At 48.7% G+C, this 21,252-nt stretch overlaps 1 protein-coding gene across 1 annotated transcript in view; it reads left to right on the top strand.

Annotated features, from left to right (window-relative positions):
• Positions 1-21,252, top strand: part of COL13A1 (collagen type XIII alpha 1 chain) — a 187,365-nt gene that overhangs the window by 146,113 nt on the left and 20,000 nt on the right. Inside the window, exons 21-35 of the mRNA XM_042780919.1 lie at positions 363-389; positions 2,030-2,083; positions 3,275-3,361; positions 3,656-3,709; positions 5,111-5,155; positions 5,495-5,563; positions 6,755-6,778; positions 9,050-9,112; positions 10,675-10,719; positions 11,086-11,238; positions 11,804-11,902; positions 14,920-14,968; positions 18,048-18,088; positions 19,622-19,648; positions 20,500-20,580. Of these exons, the coding sequence (XP_042636853.1) occupies positions 363-389; positions 2,030-2,083; positions 3,275-3,361; positions 3,656-3,709; positions 5,111-5,155; positions 5,495-5,563; positions 6,755-6,778; positions 9,050-9,112; positions 10,675-10,719; positions 11,086-11,238; positions 11,804-11,902; positions 14,920-14,968; positions 18,048-18,088; positions 19,622-19,648; positions 20,500-20,580 (918 nt within the window). The remainder of the gene's footprint in view (positions 1-362; positions 390-2,029; positions 2,084-3,274; positions 3,362-3,655; positions 3,710-5,110; positions 5,156-5,494; positions 5,564-6,754; positions 6,779-9,049; positions 9,113-10,674; positions 10,720-11,085; positions 11,239-11,803; positions 11,903-14,919; positions 14,969-18,047; positions 18,089-19,621; positions 19,649-20,499; positions 20,581-21,252) is intronic.

The raw sequence follows: 21,252 nt of genomic DNA, 5'->3' as shown, positions 1-21,252 counted from the left end.
ACCTATACCTACCCATGGGAGCTCTGGTAGTATAGTGGCTAAGACACTTGCCTGCTAACCAGACAGCTGGCAGTTCAAACCCACCAGCCACTCCTCGGAAGGAAGGTTGGGCAATCCTACTTCCGTAGTGATACTGCCTCGGAAACCCAAGGAGGGGTCGCTATGAGTCGGGTTTGACTCGACAGCACATAACAACAACAACAACATACCTACCCATATAAGTATATTCCATCTGTTCTATTTATTTTTTTCCTTCTTCTCTGATTCTTTTTTTTTTTTTTTTTGTATTGTGGTTTGGGTGAAAATTAACAGAGCAAATTCACTTTCCATACAGCATTTCACATATATTTTGTTCCACACAGGGTGAGCCAGGGACCCCAGGAGCCAAGGTACTATTGCACAAGGAATGTTCTGGGCTGCATGGAGGAGAGAATGTGGGGTGGAGGGGGAGAGGCTGCTGCCATTCTGTTCTTGGTCCCCTGAAGCTGGCCTGAGGCTGGGAACCTGTGCAGAGAGGGGCCCTCCAGGGGGGCAGTCTGCTGCAAATGCCTCCCCACTTCCCTGGATCCTAGCTTGGACATCTAGGTCCCACACCATCTCGGCTGGTTTGCAGCAAGTGGTGACTGTTGTCTCCTGCACCTGCCAGGGTCTCTTTCTCTCACCTAGGAAATAAGAGCTGTAGCATAAGAAAAAGTTTCCATGGTCAACTAAACTTGAGAAATACTATGTAAAAAATGTTAGGTCTGTTTACAGCAGGCCTTCTCGGAGCCCTTAATATGATAATATGCATTGGGAAGCTCTGAGAAAAGAACTGTCTTGTGCATCATTACCAGACTTTTTTGACCAGAGAATCTTTTTTTTTTTTTTTTTTTAAGAAGAGCATCTAATGATGGGGCGAGTATTCTACAGAACCTGCTTTCCGCTGGCCTATGATCACTGCCCATTCCACCCCTCATCACCCCTACCCCCATCCTCTTATCAGTGACTTTCTCTTCTTACCTCAAAGGGAGACCCTCAGTTCGTATTATTCTACACAACAGCCTTCTGTTCCTCAGGGCCATGGAGAATGACCTGATACTAATGCCCCCTGGTGGAGTGTTCCAAAACCCAAAACCAAACTCACTGCCATGGAGTCGATTCCGACTCATAGCGATTCCCATTGGGCTTCCAAGGGAGTAAATCTTTATGGAAGTAGATTGCCCCATCTTCCTTCTGCAGAGCAGCTGGTGGGTTTCAACCACCAACCTTCTGGTTAGTAGTCAAATGCCTTAAGTACTACACCACCAGAGCTCCTTGGGGGCTAACCTAGTAGTGGACAGTCTGAGGATACAAAATTAAGTCTTTGTGACATAGAAGAATGAGCATCAAGAGACCTGGGTTCTAGACCTGGTTTTGCCACTAACAGGCATTTTCTGTAAGTCACTTAATGAGAGTGAGACTCAGATATCTCTGAGGGACTCTGTGATTCATGTCATGGGAAGGAAAACTAGAGTTCTTTGGTAGTGGATGAAGCTGGTTAAGAAAGCAAACTTCTTAAGATATTCCCCTAAAGGGCAAGTTCTGTTAGGTGCTTTTCTTTCTTCCCTCATGGTAGGGAGGAAGTAGGCAGGAGAGACAAGAGCCCTCTATTGCTAGACAATCAGAAAGTGGTTAACAGTGTAGTTGGCTCAAGGGAAGAGCTTCCCCACTACTGGCTTTCTAAACTGCTACCTGTTTCCTAAAGAGACTAAGTTTATTGGCCTCTATTACAGGCTGTGTACTCCTCACATGGTGTGAGTGATAAGGGCCGAGCAAATAGGAAGACAATAGTGCCAGCTGACTCCACACTGAGGAACTTGGAAGTAGCCCAGCTGGTGGCTACCCAGGGAGGGATAGGGGCCCAGAAGTATGTGGAGCCCTTCCAAGAATGGCCAAGGGAGGCAAGACAGAGGCCAGCCAAGACCCGAAGTGGATGGGACTGGTGCCTTCACGGATATCCTGGAGAAGTAGTTCCTCATATTTTCACTTTCACTGGTGCTTTCCCCCGCAGGGTGAGAAGGGCGCAGCGGGCTCCCCTGGGCTGCCTGGCCTCCTGGGACCGAAGGTAGGTAGGGAAGTGCCCTGGACGATGGTCCTCTAAGGCCTGTGTCCATCCCCACCAACATCTCATTCCAGCCCTGCTCACTCACTCAGGCCCTGGCATTGGCTGTGTTGCTCCTTCAGTCATGGGGGCAGGTGAAGCTGCTGAAACACAGCCAGATTCTATTTGGGGTGGGGAGGTGGGGTATCACAAGGAAGGCCCTGACTGGATCCAAATTGTCCAATTTCAATAATTCATTAGCTATTCCATGGTCAGATTTCCTTGTTCCAGCTCTGAAAACATGTTCCACAGGATCCTAGCTCCATAACACATTTAAATTTCATTGAAAATATACATGTACAATCAGTTGCTGTTGAATTGGGTCACTTCCAACACATGGCTACCCCATGTCTGTCAGAGTATGACTGTGTTCCATAGATTTTCAGTGGCTGGTTTTTGGAAGTAGGTCACCAAACATTTCTTCTGAGTCACCTCTGGATTGACTTGAACCTCCAGCCTTTCAGTTAGCCAAGTGTGTTAACCATTTGGACCACCCAGGGGAACTCCGTGTGTGTGTGTGTGTGTGCGTGCATGTGCGCATGTGTGTAGAGAGAGAGAGCCTTGGTGGTGCAGTGGTTAAGTGCTCAGCTGCTAACTGAAAGGTCATGGTTCAAATCCACCAGGGGCTCTGTAGGAGAAAAGACCTTGTGAGTTCCAGTGATTACAGCCTAGGAAACCCTGTAGAGCAGTTCTACACAGTGCTCCTTAGGCTGGCAAAGGCTCTGAGTAGTCCTGCAGAGAAGGAGCTTGCAAAGCTTTGTTTAACCCAGCACTTCCTAACATCGTTCTGCCACCATACTCTTTTTTCACAGATGAAATCTTTCTGACCCACTGAAGGAACCACCTTGGGAAATACTGCTCTAGACCCAGGCCTTGATGGGTCCCTGGTGTCCACTCTAAAGCAGTTGCCCTTCTGTAATGAGCTCCATTCCCTCCTCAAATTCCACTGCCAGACCAGCCTCTGAAGGCCTCTGATTTCCAGCCATCCTTGAGTCCACAGACCACTTAATGTCCCTGCAGAGCTCAGCATAGGCTGTGGCGTGACATGCTGCCCTTTAACTATGAGGGAGGGAAGACAAATAAGTGGAAGGCAAGTGTTCATCTACCTCCCTACAAGGTTGACCCAACAATGATAACTGCACTTTCCACCCCTAGGGAGAGAAGGGCGGTGCTGGCAATGCCATTGGAGGAGGTCGAGGGGATCCTGGCCCCCCAGGGCTCCCTGGGCCCCCAGGGCCAAAGGTGAGTGTTCCCCCAGGGGTCAACATTCAAGGGAGATGTTTGCCTGTGACCTTCAACCTCAGTCATTCTTGGGGACCTAATGTCCTAGATACTTTTCTTTCTGTGGCCTTCAGGGCCAAGGGTATAGAAGTCCAGTATGTGGAATTGGGTGCGTTAGTAGAAATCGGCAGGGAGAGACAATGGCCCAAAGACCTTCAATACCTGGGATATTAGCAGCAAGACTGTCTTTCACCCGCTTAAGCAGCTGCCCCAGCTGCCCTTCATGCCCTCACCTATCCCTCTCCTCTTCCCCAGGGAGAAGCTGGTGTTGATGGACAGGCTGGCCCCCCAGGACGGCAAGGAGACAAGGTACACAAGGGCTGCCAGATCTCAGGAGCTGCAGGATGAGGGTCAGCGGAGAGAGGGGAGTAGTCCAGGCCACCCTTTTAGCTGGACGTCAGGCACAAGGTTGACCCAGACACATGGGTGACTCCCACTGCCCCCTCTACTGCTGGCCACCATCTTTCCTGGCTGCCTTTGCCTTTGGAGAGCCTTTCCCTGGAACAGCAGTCACGCAAAGCCTCGCCCAGGGAAGGACACTTGAAATGGAGAAGCCCTAAACTGCTTGCTCCTGTTAGCTTCCCAAGCCCCGTGGCAAAGCTGGGCTCTCACCTCTCTCCAGCTCCTCCACTGTGAAAGGGTTCCGGCAGAGCCCTCACAGATGCCATATGACTAAAATTCTGTGTGTGTAGGGGAGGCACAGGGGCAGGATACTTGGACATGACAGTGACTCAACTCTCCCTGAGCTGATCTACTGAAAGGTCACCATGAGCCAAGTTGATTTTTCCCTTATTTTTACTTTCTATATTGATTTAAAAAAAAAAAAAAAAAGTCTTCAACTATGACATTATCCCAGAGAAATTGGAACTGTGAAGTGTTTCTCTTAATCTGCATCACTGTTTCATTCCATCCAAGCAGTTCTGTCATGTCTTTAAGAGGATCACATCCCACCACCTGCCCTCAGTCATATACCCCTGTGTCCCTGATACCCTGCAGTTTGGGTCTTTCACAAGCAGAGGGGACCCTGAAAGAAGAGGGTTAGGGACCCTGAAAGAAGAGCATGAAGAGGTCTCCATGACAATTATCGATCACCTAGACGATTGGCACAAACTCGCCGAGCCCTTGTCACATGAGCAGGATGGAAATAAAAGAGAAACAAAGGACCTGGTTCCTGCTTCCAAGGATGTGGCTGACTTAAGGGATGGGGGAAAGGTGGCCAGACAGTCACAAGTGGTTGTTGTTAGTTGTTGTTATGTACCCTCGAGTCACACCTGACTCATAGTGACCCCTCCTTGGGTTTCCGAGGCAGTATCACTACGGAAGTAGATTGCCCCATCTTCCTTCCGAGGAGTGGCTGGTGGGTTTGACCCGCCAGCCTTCTGGTTAGCAGTCAAATGCCTTAGCCACTATGCTACCAGAGCTCCGCTAGCAAAGAGCATAAGGCGGAATATCCTAAAATGCTAAGCGGGAGGGAGCAGGCTTCCTCGGAGGAGCTCAGAGGAAGAGGGGAGTGTGGGTAGGTTCAGGGGGTGCTTCCTGAAGAAGGCTGGGCTGTGCTGCCCTTTCACAGACAGGGAGGTCTGTGTCCCCTCAGCCTGAGAGCAGATGAGCTCCAGGCCCCTCCATGACCCCTGCTGTGTGGCCCAGCTGGGGACATCAATGCATGACCCAGCTCTGTCTCCATTTCACTTTAATTTTGTCATGCAACAGGGGGAGCCTGGAACAGCTGGAGAACAGGGGCCAGCTGGCACCAAGGTATGTGCTTCTGTGACCTGAAGTCACAGTGTGACATCTCACCTCCCTGGAGTCACAGTGGGAAGTGGCTGGGCCCTGGAGTCTTGATTAGACTCAGCCTTCTTGAGGTCTGGCTAGATTTCTTAGATGGAGTCTTGCCTATTGGTTCTAGAATCCCTGGGAATCCTCTGACAGTGTTTAGGATCCCCTCATAGGTTCCCCTCCAGCTGCTCTGAGGCCACCTGTGCAGTCAGGTGCAGGCAGCAGTGATGCAGTCCCCCTTCCATAGAGCACAGGCAGCAGTTGCCCCCAGGTCCTTCTGGGCCCAGGCCCTGGGTTGATACCTCATTTGTCTTGCAGGGCTCCAAGGGAGAACCAGGGAAAGGAGAGATGGTGGATTACAATGGAAACATCAATGAGGCTCTCCAGGTGAGTGGGTTCTAGCCCATAGACTAAAGATCTAGAAGTCTTGGACCTCAGGGCTCTGGTCCTAGGACACGATGAGGGTGCCTTCAACATGGGCCTGATTAAAGTCTCTGGAGGCCAGGCTACTGGGCAGAGCTTCCAGGAGAAAGAAGCTCCCTTGCTTTTTCCCCTTTGTTTTTTCCACTGTGCAGCCTCCAGCAAATGCCCGCCCCTCCCCCCCCCATCCTTTGGCATTCAGATGGCCTGGCTTGCCATCTGGGCATAACTGGCAGTTACCTGGCTCTGGACCTGAGAGCCATAATGGGTATAACCTGGCATCCTGCAGGTGTGCTGGTCCACCCAGGGTTCTGGGGCCATATTTCTTCAGTTCATGCACATGGTAGAGTCCTCTTTCTGAAATACATCCTTTTTTTGTTGATTTAATCATATTTTAAGTTCATAAGCTAATAATCCTTTAATGCAGGGGCTCTCAACTTCAGCACCATTGGTATTTGGGGCTGGGTAATGCTTTTTGGTCCCGTGTGTTATAGCATCCCTGTAGATGTGTTTAACAGCATCCCTGGTCTCTACTCATTAGATGGTAGTAGCACCACTTCCCCCTTCCTAAGTTACAGCAACCAAAAAACTGTCTCTCAACGTTCGCAAATGTTTTCACCCAGGGTTGAGAATAGTCGCTTCAAAGAAATTTATCACTGTGTGTGATTCATTTTTAAAGCCAATAGTCTTCCCTCTGTTTTTTTGTAAATGATCCGTACTTTGTTATCCTGCATTTATTTGAAGTTCAGAGGTACATCAGAACGTTGACATCTGAGCTCTGGGAGAAGAAGAAAGAACAAGGGAGGGTCTCCAGCAGGCAATTAGAAAGAATAAGAGAACATGCTTCCTTCCTTTCTTTTTGCAAAGTGAAGGAAATATTGGCAGTCCATTTTAGTGCATATCTGAGTCCCTTCTAGAACAGCCTTCAGAGCAGGGGTTAGCTTGTAAGATGATGAGCGTACTCTGTCCAGTGATTGCACTGGAAGTGAAAGGTTAATGGGGGTGGCATGGGGCCAGGAGCCGTGGAGGCCCACCTGGAAGAGTCTACTTCCTATCCTCCACCTGTGGTCCTTGGAGGGGCACAGTTCCAATGTACCTTAACCAAGCAGATGGCTCTTGATTTGCTCTTCAACTGACAGTGTGGTGTTGGTTTTTCAGGAGATCCGAACACTGGCCTTGATGGTAAGTCTTCCTCATTCCTCACTTTCCTTGGGCACTGGGCTAGGGGTTGAGGGAAAAGCAGCCTAGAAGCAAGGACTTGAGTTCTCCCCTTCAGCAGGCAGGCACAGGCTTCTGAGGCAGGATTGGGAGTCAAGACTTATGGTTGGGCCACTGGAGCTGTCCAGGCCCTAGGCCATACCTTGGGCTTCACTGATACAGCTGTGCATTCTAATGACAGCAGAAATGCTAGGTTCTATTTACAGTTGTTAAGTGTGCCTGGGTAGGGAAATGGTTTACACACTCAGCTGCTAACCAAATGGTTGGAGGTTCAAGTTCACCCAGAGGCTCCTTGGAACAAAGACTTAGCTATAAAATTCCGGAAAAGCAGCCATTGAAAACCCTATGGAGCATAGTTCATCTCTGACCCACACAGGGTCGCCATGAGTTGGAGTCGACTCAACTGGCAACTGGTTTACTAGTTTGATTTACAACTTGGTCAAGGAAATAGGGGTCTCAAGGAGGAAGTTTTATGTTTCACTTTTTTCTTAAACTTAAGCTAATAAGATCCATAACCCTGAAAAATCAATAGTGACCTCCACATTTCCCCCATCCCTAGAAATCAATTTTATCATCTGCACTTGAAAAACCAGTAGATGCCAAGTTCAGGTTTTGCAGGCATGCCTACCAGCAGTCAGCTCCCAATAAATATTTAGAATGAAAACACTCACTGCCAAGGTTTAGTTTATAAGGTGTAGAGGAGAGCGCAAGGTTGTCAAACTACTGAAATTTCATTTCACTTAGTATTTTTAGTGGCTCTGTGCCACACTGTACTGTGTTGGTTAAGGCATTTGGCTGCTAACCAGAGGGTTGGCGGTTCAAACCCACCAGCTGCTCCATGAAAGAAAGATGAGGCAGTCTGCTTCCGTAAAGATTTACAGCCATGGAAACCCAGTGGGGGTCACTATGAGTCGTAATCGACTCAATGGCAGTGAGTTAGGTTTTTTTGTTTATTGTGCCATACTTAGGGATGAAAAGCCTGAATAAATGCCAATCATATACTGTCCAATCCCAGAAACTGATATTAACTAATGTGATTCTGGAATCAATGAGAATCATGGGGGAACATTAAAATATATCAGTTGAAATCGCTCTTGGAAGCAAAACTTTCCTAGAGATATTTGTTTTGTCTTAAACAAATATTAAAATGTACCTGTTTTAAGTGTAGAGTTAATGAGTTTTGACAAATTTATACACCCATATTCCCACCAAGGAGCTCTGGTGGCATAGTGCCTGAGGCATTTGACTGCTAACCAGAAGGCTGGCGGTTCAATCCTACCAGCAACTCCTCAGAAGGAAGATTGGACAATGTACTTCTGTAGAGATACCACCTTGGAAACCCAAAGAGGTCACTATGAGTCAAATTGACTTGATGGCAGTGAGTATATACCCACCACACAATCACTCCGGAAAGTTCCTTCATGCCCTTAGGAGTCAGTCCCACCCCCACCCTCAGCCCCAAGCAACCGCTGATCTGCTTTCTGTCACTATAGGTCAGATTTATCTTTTCTAGCCAAAAACCAAACCCACTGCCATCAAGTCGATCCCAATTCATAATGACCTATAGGGTTTCCAAGGCTATATACATCTTTACAGAAGTAGATTGCCTAATCTTCCTCCTTGGAGCAGCTGGTGGGGTTGAACTGCCAACCTTCTGGTTAGGAACCAAGTCCCTTAACCACTGCACCACCAAAGTTCCTTATCTTTTCTAGAGTTGCCTATTAATGGACTCACATGGTATATAGACGTTCTTGTCTGACTTCTGCTGAGAGCTAGCATGTGTTTGAGACTCATCCATGTCATTGCAGATACCAGTATTTGATTATTTTTAAATTGCTGTGTAGGGATCCATTGTATGGATGTGTTGTATTCACCTGTTCATGGTCGTAAGGGTTGTTTTTTGGAGACATTTTTAAGTCCTCAGGGAAAGGTGGATTTGTGTCCTTGGAGGTCCAGGAGTCCCCTGGGATGTCCTAGAGAGAAGGGGAGGGAGAGGCTATTGGGCTCTAGGACCCCCACACTCCACTTTAACCCAAACCAACTCCATGCTTATGTATTTTGCATTTTGGGATTCCCCATGTTATTTTCTTTGCAAAAGAAAAAGTGGTTCTACTACTGAAGAAAGTTTGAAAACCTGTGTTCTCTCTGAGCCAGTTTCCCCATTTATCCCTCTGGGGAGAGGCATTCCACCTTCAGTCAGAAAGCTCTCCGATGTGGCTTTCTTTTCTTTCCTAGGGCCCCCCTGGTCTTCCTGGGCAAATTGGCCCACCCGGAGCTCCAGGAATTCCAGGCCAGAAGGTAAGATCTGTCTTCATGGGGCAGGGGCTGGTGTGCAAAGGCACCATCACCCCCCAGAGCACAGTGACCGGGCTGCTCTGTCCTGTACTCTCATCTCCCCAGAGCCCTCACCACAGAGTTCTCACCTGTAATTCTTCCCGATGCTCCCAGGCACCAGTGCCCTGACCGCCCACGTCACAGTTACTGTCTTTCCTCCCAGACCTCAGCCATAGCATCCCTCATGTCTTTCTCGGGCTCCTGTAATTCACAGAACCCCTTGATGTGGTGGAGCCTGAGTCTAGGCTTGCCCTGCCCAAACCAGACCCCCAGCTGTGATCTCAAGTCGCCCATCAGGGAATGTGGCTTTGAGGCCCTCCCCAATCTCCTCCCCCAACCCTTGCCCACATTTGCCTCCCTCTTATATCCCCCACCCGTAGACCCCTGTGCTCTTTTTCGAAATGTAGTCCACTTTTGCCTGTCTATCCTGTGCTCAGTAGGAGCTCTGGTGGTACTATGGTTAAGGCATTGGGCTGCTAACCAAAAGGTCAGTGGTTTGAACCCACTAACCCCTCCACAAGAGAAGATGAGGCAGTCTGTTTCTGTAAAGATTTACAGCCATGGAAACTCTATGGGGGTCGCTATGAGTCGGAATTGCTCAATGGCAGTGGGTTTGTTTTTTTGGTTTGATCCTGTGCTCAAAGAGCCCTAGTGCCACAGTGTTTAAGTGCTTGCTGCTGCTAACCAAAAGATCAGCAGTTCAAACCCACCAGCTTCTCTGTGGGAGAAAGACGTGGCAGTCTGCTTCTGTAAAGATTTACAGCGTTGGAAACTGTGTGGGGCAGTTCTACTCTGTCTTCTAGGGTTGCTATGAGTTAGAATCGACTCACCAACAGTAGGTTTGGTTGGGTGGTTATCCTGTGTTCATGAGGCTTCCTGCCCTACAAGCCCATTCCCCTCTTCCTTACCTTTCTCATCTTCCAAGCCCAACTCACAGGTCACTTCCTCCTTGAAGCCTCCCCTGATGTATCAAGCAGAATTCACCACCCTTCCCTCTGTGCTCCTCTCATTAGCATGTATATCATTTTGCCTTGTGATGGGGCTGGTTGTTTACCTGTCATTCAAGGCAGAGTCCATGCCTTCTTCACTTCTGCCCCTGACCTAAAGAAGGGGTTTCAGTTAATGTGAAGATTTAGGGGTGGAGAGGGCAGCAAGGGCTTGTGAGGAGACAGGGAGGCAGGCACCCTCTTCCCTCCCTGATGGCGTCAGTGCCGAAGGCTCTCTGAAACAGCTGCCCAGGCAATGGGAGGTTGTAGTTAAAAACACACAGGAACTGCAGTCCTGGCCTGCTATTTACTAACTGTGGGCTGGGCAGGTTATTTAACTCTGTGCTTTCAGGTCCTCCTCTGTAAGACAGAGGCAATAAAAGCACATACCTCACAGGATTGCAATGAGAATTAAATGGGCGAACTGTATGTTCAAGTGCCGAGAAGAATGCCCAGCTTGTCGGAAGTCCTCTGTCAACGTCAGTCATTCATATTTTTATTGCTGGCTCTGGGAGTGACCTTTAGTTGTTCTGGTAATAGGGGGAGATTGGACTGCCAGGCCCTCCAGGACATGATGGGGAAAAGGTAAGAACTGACACCCCCTGACAAACCTTTGAAAATAGTCCAAAGCCTGGGGAGGTGGGGGAGGGGGCAGGAACAAGCCCAGGCTATAGAGTCTTAGTGGACAAGCGAAGAGGGGAGGTGGGAAAAGAGCCCACACTGCAAAGGCCCAGCTGAACCCCACACTACAGGCTCCCAGGGAAGCCAGGAAGACCCCTGCTGGGATGAGCAGAGCTGTTGGCCACGGACCCATGGTTGTCTTTGCCTGGGCCCAGCCAAGCACCAAAGAGCCAAGTCTGACTGCCCTTAGAACCCCCCATGCTTCCATGTTCTCTACCTCCTCTTTTCTCCATCAGTGCATCTAATAAGTGTTGCTGCTATCTTCCAAAGGGACCTCGAGGCAAACCAGGAGACTTGGGCCCCCCTGGTCCACAAGGACCCCCAGGAAAGGAGGGGCCTCCAGGAATGAAGGGAGAAGATGGACGCACAGGGAGCCCAGGAGAAAAGGGGGAGAGAGGGGAGATGGGACCAGCAGGCTCCCCGGTAAGTGGGTAGAGCTGGAAGCCAGGCCCCTTGTCTCCACCTTTCCATGAATTCACCATCCCCCCATACCCGCTCTGCATGTGCCAGCTGCGGCCTGGAAAGCTGGAGCCAGGAATTGAGAGTGGAAGGTTCATCCAGGGTTCCTTGCTCCTAAGCCACTCACTGTCTGAAAGGGAGTTTTCTGACTCAACAGACCTGGGTCCTGTCCTGTCATCACCTGTCTGTGACCTTTGTGTAGTCATGGAGCCTTACAAAGCCTCTATTTCCTAATGGGTTGTTGGGAAGGAGATGAAGTCATAGATGTAAAACAGCGCCTTTGGAACACATGCAGAAGCCCTATGCCCAGGAGAGGGTGTGTGGACAAAGGGCCCTCAGCCCAGTCCAGCTAGGTGGGTGACATGACTTGGAGCCTTCTCTGGGCTTCAGTTGTTCCCATCTGTGAAGTGGGCATCCTCCTAGCACCCGTGCTGGAGGGAGGGAGCCATGCATGCATGCCAAATCTGGTCATGGATTCTCCTTGTGACCGCCTCGTGCTTCACTAACAGAGGTCTTTGTCAATCTGTAGGGTCTAGACGGCCCAACTGGGGAGAAAGGAGAACCAGGTGACCAAGGGAGACCCGGAGCGACAGGATTGCCTGGCCCCAGTGGGCTCCCGGGATTTACAGTAAGGCGAGAGGGCCGGGCGTGGAGATTGTGGGCAGGCAGCTGCAGGCAAGGGTGTGTGGTCAGGGGGCTCCTCACTGCAGCCTCCAGCCTCGTGGGGTTGCCTGGCACTGCTGCCATGAGGCTGCACGAACCCCAGCCTGCCTGCCCACCAGCCACAGGGGCTCCTTCAGATAAGCAGCTCCTAGCCTGAGAGGCCTTTGAGTATAAACAGGGATCCCGCTTCCTCAGCTCACAGCAAGGTGACTGCTGTCTTCTAGCCAACCTTGTTCAAAGCATGTAGAATCTCGGAACCTAGAAGTCAACCCATTCTCCTCCCACCCAATGCAGGCATCCCCCTGAAGCCACTTTGACTGCCACTGAGATAGGCAAAGAGCTCACAGCCTCCTCCACGTCCACCTAGTGTAATGTGGGGCAGCTCTGAGACAAAGGACATGCTTCTTGATGCATGGTGGAAGCTTCCTCTTTGTAACAACTCCTCCCCACTCTGGCCTTCGTTCTGTCCTCTGGACTTGTATTCATTGTCTATGTTACATAACAAATTCCCACAAATTTAGTGGCCTAAAACAATATGTATGTCTCACAGCTTCTGTGGGTCAGGAGCCCAGGCATATCTCAGCTAGGAGCTCTGCCCAGGGCTGCAATCAAGGTGTTGGCAGGCTGCAGTCTCTTCTGGGATAACAGGGGTTCCAGAGTCCTCTGGCAAGTTCACACAGCCATTGGCAGAATTCATCTCCTTGCTATTGTAAGGCTGAGCCCCTCAGCTCCTAGAAGCCATCTGCAATTCCCTCCCGTGTGGCTCCTCTCATAGGCAGGTCACATTTCAGCAGCATTCTGCTTCCAGGTGGGCAGGAGAGCCTCTCTAGCATGCTGGCACCCAAAAACCCAAATCACTGACCGTCAAATCAACTCTGACTCATGGCAACCTTATGTGTGTCAGACCGGAACTGTGCTCCGTAAGATTTTCAGTGACTGATTTTTCAGAAGGAGAGCACCAGGACTTTCTTCCAAGGCACCTCTACGTGGACTCAAACCTCCAACTTTTTAGTTAACAGACAAGTGCATTAATCATTTGTGCTACTCAGGAACCCCCATATTAACAAGACAGAGCTATATATGTATACATTATATATATATATATATTCACTTTTGCCATATGCTATATTCTATTGATGAGAAGCAAGTCACAGGTCAACCCTAGGGTCAGTCTGCCTCAGAATCCATACAGAATAACAGCCTCTCCTCCCACATTCTAGAACCTCCAGTTCTTTTTTTTATTATTATTATTGTGATTTGGGTGAAGATTTACAGAGCAAATTCACTTTCTGTACAGCAGTTCACATACACTTTGTCTCATGTCATTGACCACAGTTTACCACAATGCAACAGCTCCCCTCCCACTTCCTCCCCTAGTCACCTCCTCCCAGTGTCCATCCCTCCATACACTCCTGCCCCCTGAGCTGTCTCCCTGTGCATAAGCAGCCCTTCTTTCTCCCATGATTGTTCTCTCCAAGAAGTGTATCTACTTGAGGTAAATGTTTAACTCATATACCTGTATTTTGTTTGGCTGGAAGCCACAGGTGTGGGTTCAATTCCAGACCTGAAGGGCAGCTAGGGGCCATAGTCTCAGTGGTTCCACCAGGCTCTATGGGACCAGCAAACCTGGTCCCCCCCGCTTTTCTTTCCCCCTCCAAATGATTTTGAGTTTTTTTCCACATTGTTCTTCCTCTCTATCAAAGATCTCCTACATACATCCCCTTCCAAGTGGATGACAGTGGTAGCCAAGCACCATCTAGTTCTTCTGGTCTCATAGTCATATAGGCTGCAGATCAGATGGTGTACCAGTCACTAGGACTAATTGTTTCCATGAATTTTGGTTTTCTTCATTCTTCTTTGCTCTGGACGAGGAGAGACCCATCGTTGCATCTAGATGGCAGCTTGCTAGCTTTTAAGATCCCAGTCGCTCCTCGCCAAAGTAGGAGGTGGAACAATGTTTCGTGTAGTATGTTATGCCAATTGCGCTTGATGTCCCCTGCGACTATGGTCCCAAGCCCACAGGTTCAACTACTCGGTCGCTCTGGGTAGCTGGCTGTGACCAAGCAGTGACCACAACCTTGCCCCTTGTCAGCTCTACTATACACCTGGGAATTCTGATCATTCACATAAATTTATAGGACCATTGTCTGCCAACCCTATATATGTTCTTGGATACACTCCCCATTCCATAGACATACCTAATCGTTTAGCCTGTCCACCCATCCATCCATATACCCATGCTTGCCTTCACTGACAATGCAGTACTGTATGTGCAAAAGGGTTCATATTTGTTGTCTGTACCTCTGATGTACCTCTATGTCTTTCTCATCCTCAATACTGCCATACTGGTCACTCACATTTGGTACATTGCCCTTCTCTTCACCCAAATCAATACTTATCTCTATCTGTCTAACAGCATTCCCTCCCCTCCCCTCCCACCCCTGATAACCAACAAAGAAAGTTTCCTTCTATAGATAAACCTTTCCTTAACTTTTACAGTAACAGACTAATACAATATTTGTCCTTTTATGATTGACTTATTTCACTCAGCATAAGGTCCTCCAAGTTTATCCATGTTATGCAGATTCTACATTATAGAACCTCTAGTTCTTGAAGGCAGTGATCACAGGCCCCCTGCCCCAGTCCTCTCTAGTTGGGGCTGATGACCTCCAAGCCTTCCAAGATGTTCCTTCTTGAGCCCTAACCCAATCTAAGGAGTCTTGGTAGCATGGTGGTTAAAACAGTCAGCTGCTAACCAAAAGGTTGGCTATTCGAACACCCACCAGCTGCTCTGTGGAAGAAAGATGTGTCAGTCTGCTTCCATAAAGATCCCAGCCTTAAAAACTGTATGAGGCATTTCTACTCTGTCCCCGATGGTACACAACACCAACAACCCCAGTGTAGTGTGTCACAGATCTGAGGGTCTGATGTGCCTCGGCCCCCTAGTGCTGGCATTCACATCACTGTGTTTTGTCCCCACAGGGAGAGAAAGGAGAACCTGGGGAGAAGGGTGACCCAGGCATGGAGGTAGGTGGCGTCTCCTCTTCCATTTATGTCCCAGGAGATGATCTGACAGGGTCCCTGTCAACCAGCAGTCTCCCCAGGAGGCACAGCATTTCCATGTTCTAGAATGAAATCACAGGTGCCTGACACAGGAGGGAGAAGAAGCTGAAAGTCTGCTGAGCACCATAGCGGGTCAGGAGTTGAGCTTCAGGGCACTCTCAGCTCTCTGTTAATCAAGTCTCTCAGTGACATTCTGGGAGCACTTGCCAGTTTCAGGCCTCGTGCTAGAGTCTGGAGAGAGAAAAATAAGTAGAACTGCCCTGTGCAGTTCCTGACTGGTGGTGGTCATACAACTCTGTGTGGGCACTAAAATGCTAAAAGTATCCCCAGTGATGGGCACTGGAGTGGCAGCAACACAGGGAGTCAGGAGAGCTTCACAGAGACAGGCCATTTGAGCAGGGCTTTGGAGATATAGGAGTTTTCCTAGATGATTCAGTTGTAGCCTTTCTAGACAGAGACACTATTCTTTTGAGACTTGTTGGGGTGAAGGGAAGAGGAGAGAAAGAAGAGTAGAGTGAAAGATAGGATGGCGGCAAGGTTTTCCTAAGATGGGAGAGAATTGGGCCTGTTTGTGGGCTCAGAGGAGAGCCAGGGAAACAATACAGATCACGGATATGTAAGGGAGAGGATAGTTTCTGAGAGGCACACCTCCTCTGAGTGAAGGGAGAGACCACCAGCCTTCTCAGTCCCAGCAAGGTCCCTTGGCCTTGGTTGCTCATTAATGTCACCACATCCCATCTGAATTTTGTGAAATAGGCCTGTTTCTATATGTGGTGGTGTTGTTAGGTGCTTTGAGTCAATTTTGACTTGTAGTGACATAGTAGAACTGCCTGATTGGGTTTTCCAGGCAGTCTTTACAAGAGCAGGTCACCACGTCTTTCTCCCATGGAGCCGCTGGGTGGGTCTGAACCACAGAGCTTTCCATTAGCCGCCAGGGCTCCTTAATCTATATTCCATATGTAGAAATGGATACCCTCCTAAAGAAGTCATCCTAAATTCAGGAAAAAAGCATTAGACACAAAAATGTTCCTCCCACAAGTACATAAGTAAAACTTGGAAACAGCCTGCATTTCTAACAAGAAAATGGGTAAGAATAGTCACAATGCTTGAGAGCTCTCTGTGTGCCAAGCACTGCTCCAAGCCCTAACTAGTAACCAGGTAATAACTAATTTTCATTCTACTCAAATAGCACATGGCTGTTAAAAGGGGAACATACAAAACACAGAATAATGGGTTTTATGCTATGTTACAAAAAGAAGAGAACCAAGCTCTATCTATAATAGCAAATACCCACCCCCTCACTGCCATCAAGTTGATTCTGACTCATAGCGACCCCCTTTGGGTTTCCAAGGTGGTAAATCTTTACGAAAGTAGATTGCCTAGTCTTTCTTCTGTGGAGTGGCTGGTGGGTTTAGAACCACCAACCTGCTGATTAGAATCAAATGCTTAGGCACTGTACTACCAGAGCTCCTTCGATAGCATGTAAGTAAGTATATACATATATTCAAATACATTTTATGCATCAAAAAAGAGCAGAAGGAAATAAAGCAAAATATTAGCAGTCCTTCTCTGCTAGGTAGAACAAGTGATTTAGTCTTTTTTTTTTTCTTTCAATTTTCCTTTAATTTATAAAACATTTTAATGAGTCTGTATTTTGTTTTAATTTTTTTAAATGACCATAATGTAAAGTTGAGTTTTGTGGAATATATATAGTTCTATGAACATACATGTTGTTGTTGTTGTTATGTGCCGTCGAGTCGGCCCCGACTCATAGCGACCCCTCCTTGGGTTTCCTAGGCAGTATCACTACGGAAGTAGATTGCCCCATCTTCCTTTTGAGGAGTGGCTGGTGGGTTTGAACCACCAGCCTTCTGGTTAGCAGTCAAGTGCCTGAGCCACTATGCTACCAGAGCTCCTATGCATAGAGAGTTGTATAACCAGTGCCACCAAGAGAATACATATACTATTTTTTTTATTCCAAAAAAGAAAAAGAATAGACTTTTTTTTTTTTTTTAAGAAGGTAAAGTTTCCAAAGATTCCGTTCCCAACAAGGGGACTACAGCATTATGGAACTGAAATGTCCAAGGTCTAAGGGATGTTAGGAATGTTAGCGTCCTCCTGTCTGTCCAGTGCAGGAACTCCCTCTGTGGTAGCTTGACAGAGGGATCTCTGCCTGGGCACCATCCAGGGGATTCCATCCCTGAGAAGGCAAGTCACCTGAGGAGAGTCCCAAAGCCAAGGTGGGGTGACCAGGTCAGAAAGGAGCAGGCAAGTCTCCTTCCTGCTTCTCAGGTGGCCAACTAGAGGCAAATGGATGTCCATCTTTACCAAAGACACGGATTCTGTAGAGAACAAGAGAACCCTGGGCTCCTCCATCTTCCCTATCCCAGCTGACTATCTTCTACTACACGTGACTCCAGTTCCTCTTGTGTTGCCCTCAAGCAAAATGAAATCCAACAGTCCCCATCCATCTGCTACAAACCTGGGGGACTTGAGGAATGTTCTTCAGGAACATCTCAGCCCCCCTCCATTCCAGATAACCAAACTCTGCTCCTCTAAGCCAAGGGTCTCAAACTCAAATTCCTGCAAGGGCCAGGCAAGCAACAAGTGAATGCAAGAGGTCTAAGTTAGAGACAACAGGGAGTGGTGGAGATTGAGGTAAACTAGCGCTCTCTTGCTCCGTATAGAGGAGAAAACTCTTAATCATCTCCAGCTGATTGTTGCCATGTATGAACAAGAACCTACTATTGCCAGAGCTTTTCAAGAAAAACTGAGAGAACAGATGTTTGGGGGACATTTCCTGGCAACATTTTCTTTTTGACATTGTGCTTTGACATTGTGCAGGCCAATGGAGTTCCATGAGTTTCTGGGCTGTTCTAAGCCTAATTTTGGGAGAAGGTGTGCTGGGCAGGCATTAGATGACCACCCCTGGGCAGTCCTGTCCTCTCAGGACTTGTAGTCCCCACCTGGACCCTGGCAGGGTAAGAAGGAAGGACACTTCAAGTGTAACAGGGATTAGGCTGACCCTCCTCCCATTGATTTCCAAGTTCCTGGTCCACCAGGGCCACAGGGGCTTCCCAGACCTCCAGCAAGTTTGGAGGGATTTTCAGCATTTCAGTGCACCATGGTCAGGTATCTAATGTCCCCTCCCCATGACAGTCACTGGGCACAACCTCAGCCTAAGGTTAGTATCACCTTCTTATCCTGGGGGAAAGGGGTTCTTGTACACAAATCCCTGCTCCTCTTTCCCCTCCATGTTAAACAGGTACCTCCTATGACATCAATGAGCCTGGCAGTACTCAGTACCCTGGAAATAGTTGGACAGAATGCCAGGCCCCAGGGTCTGGTCCCACAACCCTACAGGAGTCACTTTGTCACCCAATTCTGCCCAACATTTAATTCTTTGCCATAAGACATCTGCTACCCTTCCTCCTTCCTGCAATCAGCTGACAAGATGACTAGGATTAAAAGAAAAAGTGACCCATTTATACCCAGCCTCACTGGATGGGTCATTCCTTACTAGATGCCTACAGATGATAAAGTGATTGCTTTGAACAGGTCCTTTGCATTGCAACTAATAAGCACTCAAGCAGCCTAACCCAACAGATGCTGATCTTTGCCTCTGAAGGTTTACAGTGTCTGCCATTGTCATTGGTAGAATAATAGTAGTGTGGAGGATGTTGTTTTTAGGTGCCATCAGATCACCCCACAACTCATGGTGACCCCATGCCCAGCAGAACAAAACATCGGTCTTGTACCATCCCCATGATCAGTTGTGGGTCAGAATGATGTGATCCACAGGGTCTCATTGGTTGATTTTCAGTAGATCAGCAGGCCTTTATTCCTAGTGACCTTTATTCCTAGTCTGGAAGCTCCGCTGAAACCTATTCAGCATCATAGCAGCACATAAGCTTCAACTGACAGAGGTGGTGGCTGCACATGAGGTGTATTGGCCAGGAATCAAACCCAGGAAGGTCTCCTGCATGGAAGGCGAGAATTCTACCACTGAATCACCACTGGCCACTAGTAGTAATGATACCAAAAGAACCAAACCCACTGCCATTGAGTCAATTCTGACTCATAGCGACCACCACTGGGTTTCCAAGGTGGTAAATCTTTACAGAAGTAGATTGCTCAGTCTTGCTTCCATGGAGTGGCTCTTGGGTTTGAACCACCAACCTTCTGGTTAGATTCCTTAGTCACTGTGCTACCAGAACTCCTTAGTAGTTATGATGGCCAACATTTATTGAAAATTAATTTGTGCCAGACACTATTCTAAGCACTGTGCATATATTAATTTATTTAATTTATGCTATGTTACTTCTGAGACTGCTCCATGAGACTCTGGGTCTGTGTGCGGGCCATGGAGAGATTCTCTGTCAGTCCCCAGCTAGAGGAAGCCAGCTCAGACTATCAACCAGAGTATGTACCTGCAGCTCCTACCCTGGGAAGAAGCCCCAAGCCCAGCTCCCATAGAATTCTCTTCTACCTTTCTAGGGCAGGGACCCTAGACCACTCTATACCCAAACCCCTTGTCCTTTTGTGACCCAATATTTAGGCAAGGGAGTTGATTTAACCAGAAATGCAGTTCTAATGCACTGTGTTTTGATTCCATATGCAGGGGCTCCAAGGTATTCCTGGACCAAAGGTAAGAAGAGATCATGTGATAGGTGCTGGGCCAGAGGGTAGGGGAGAGACTGGGTCAGAAGGAAAGAGCTTCCAAGGTAGATGGTCCCGCTGACTGTCTTCCTCAAACAGAATCATGTGATGCCCTGGCCTGTGGGCACCATCGGGGCAGAATGACCTCTTGTGGTCCCTTTAACACCTGTCATTGGCATCTGGCATGCTTGGATTCAGAGTTTTCCCATCCGTCAATCAACCCCACAGAGTGGCATTCTTAGAATCCAGAGTTTCATTCTTAGCAAAAGCAGAAAGCTTTTTCCCATCTAACCTGGTGCTAACCCTTCATTCACCCCGAAGTGGGAAACAGAGAGCAGCATAGAAGGGACCCCTCTCCAGGCCAAGCCCACTGAATGCTGGGATGTGGCTTTTCCCATCTTCCCTTGAGCATTTCAAAGGGATAAGGGGGCTGCCTCTTGCCCTTGATGCTTCAGGGGATTGTAGGGGAATTTCTTCTCCCACCAACTCTGGGAACTTCAGAGCTCTGGTGGTAACATTCCAGTATCACCAGAAAATCTGCAGGGCCCCAGCTTTCCTGCCATACAGGTGGTCAGGTCCTCAACCATGCCACAGCCTGACCTCGCACTGCCTTGTGAGGTTGTCCCCACACCATCCATCCCTTTGGGGTAGACTGAGAGTGACTGCAGGGATACTATAGGGGAACTGAAGTGAAGCCAGGCTAAGAATCCAGGGGTCCTTGGAGTCCCCAGACTGCCACCCCTGAGCCAGCCACCTCCATGTCCTCTCCACCCCAGAATGCAAAAATGAGTCATCTGGGAGAAACCCTTCTGTGATCTTCCCCATCTGTCTTCCCTTCAGGGAGAAGCAGGACTAGATGGTGCAAAAGGAGAGAAAGGTTCCCAGGGAGAAAAAGGAGACCGAGGTCCTCTGGGATTGCCCGTAAGTATCGTGGACCCAACAGTGTCTTGGACACAGTGGGTCCAGGAGCCTGGGTGGTTGTGATGGGGCCAGGGACACTGGGCAGGGACCTGGGAGAGGCTGCCAAAGTTCTCAGCATTCCAGCTCCATGTGGCTGTTCTTTCCAACATGAACAAGACCATAGGCCCTTATTCTCTCATTGAGGGCTCCCTCTAGACCAGGCTCTGGCCTAGGCTCCGGAGGACAACAAAGATGAATAAGACAGTGTCTCTACCCCCAAGGAGCACCCAGCTGGAAAGCCAGAAGTGGCCTGAGAACAGCCTCAGGCCCTGCTTATTCCAGATCCAGAGGCAATAAGTCTACCTTATGGAGGTCAAGCTGGGAAGGCTTGGGAGCAAAGGAACAATGGGACATTCTCCATCTATTTCCACCTTTTCCCAGAGGGACCCCAGAGAACCCCTGCTCTTTTCTCCTAAGCACTGGCCACAGCAGATAATCTAGTAAAGGGCAAATCCTTTGGTCCTAGCAGGCTAAGGGCACTCAGATCCCGAGTTCCCAGTGACCTCTGAGCACAGCTGCCCGGGGCTGGAACCAGCTCAGAGACAGGTACTGTTCAAAGGCATCCACATTTCTAGGTGTGTGGGTTAGGTGGATCCCTTTGCCCCAAGCTCCAGTGGGCTGATGGCTTCTGGA

Source organism: Orycteropus afer, unplaced genomic scaffold (genome assembly GCF_000298275.1).
Source record: "Orycteropus afer afer isolate SDZICR_OR568_19922 unplaced genomic scaffold, OryAfe1.0 scaffold00070, whole genome shotgun sequence".
Classification (NCBI taxonomy): Eukaryota; Metazoa; Chordata; class Mammalia; order Tubulidentata; family Orycteropodidae; genus Orycteropus; species Orycteropus afer.
Note: the sequence above shows the minus strand (reverse complement) of the source record. Positions and strands in the feature narration are given on the sequence as shown.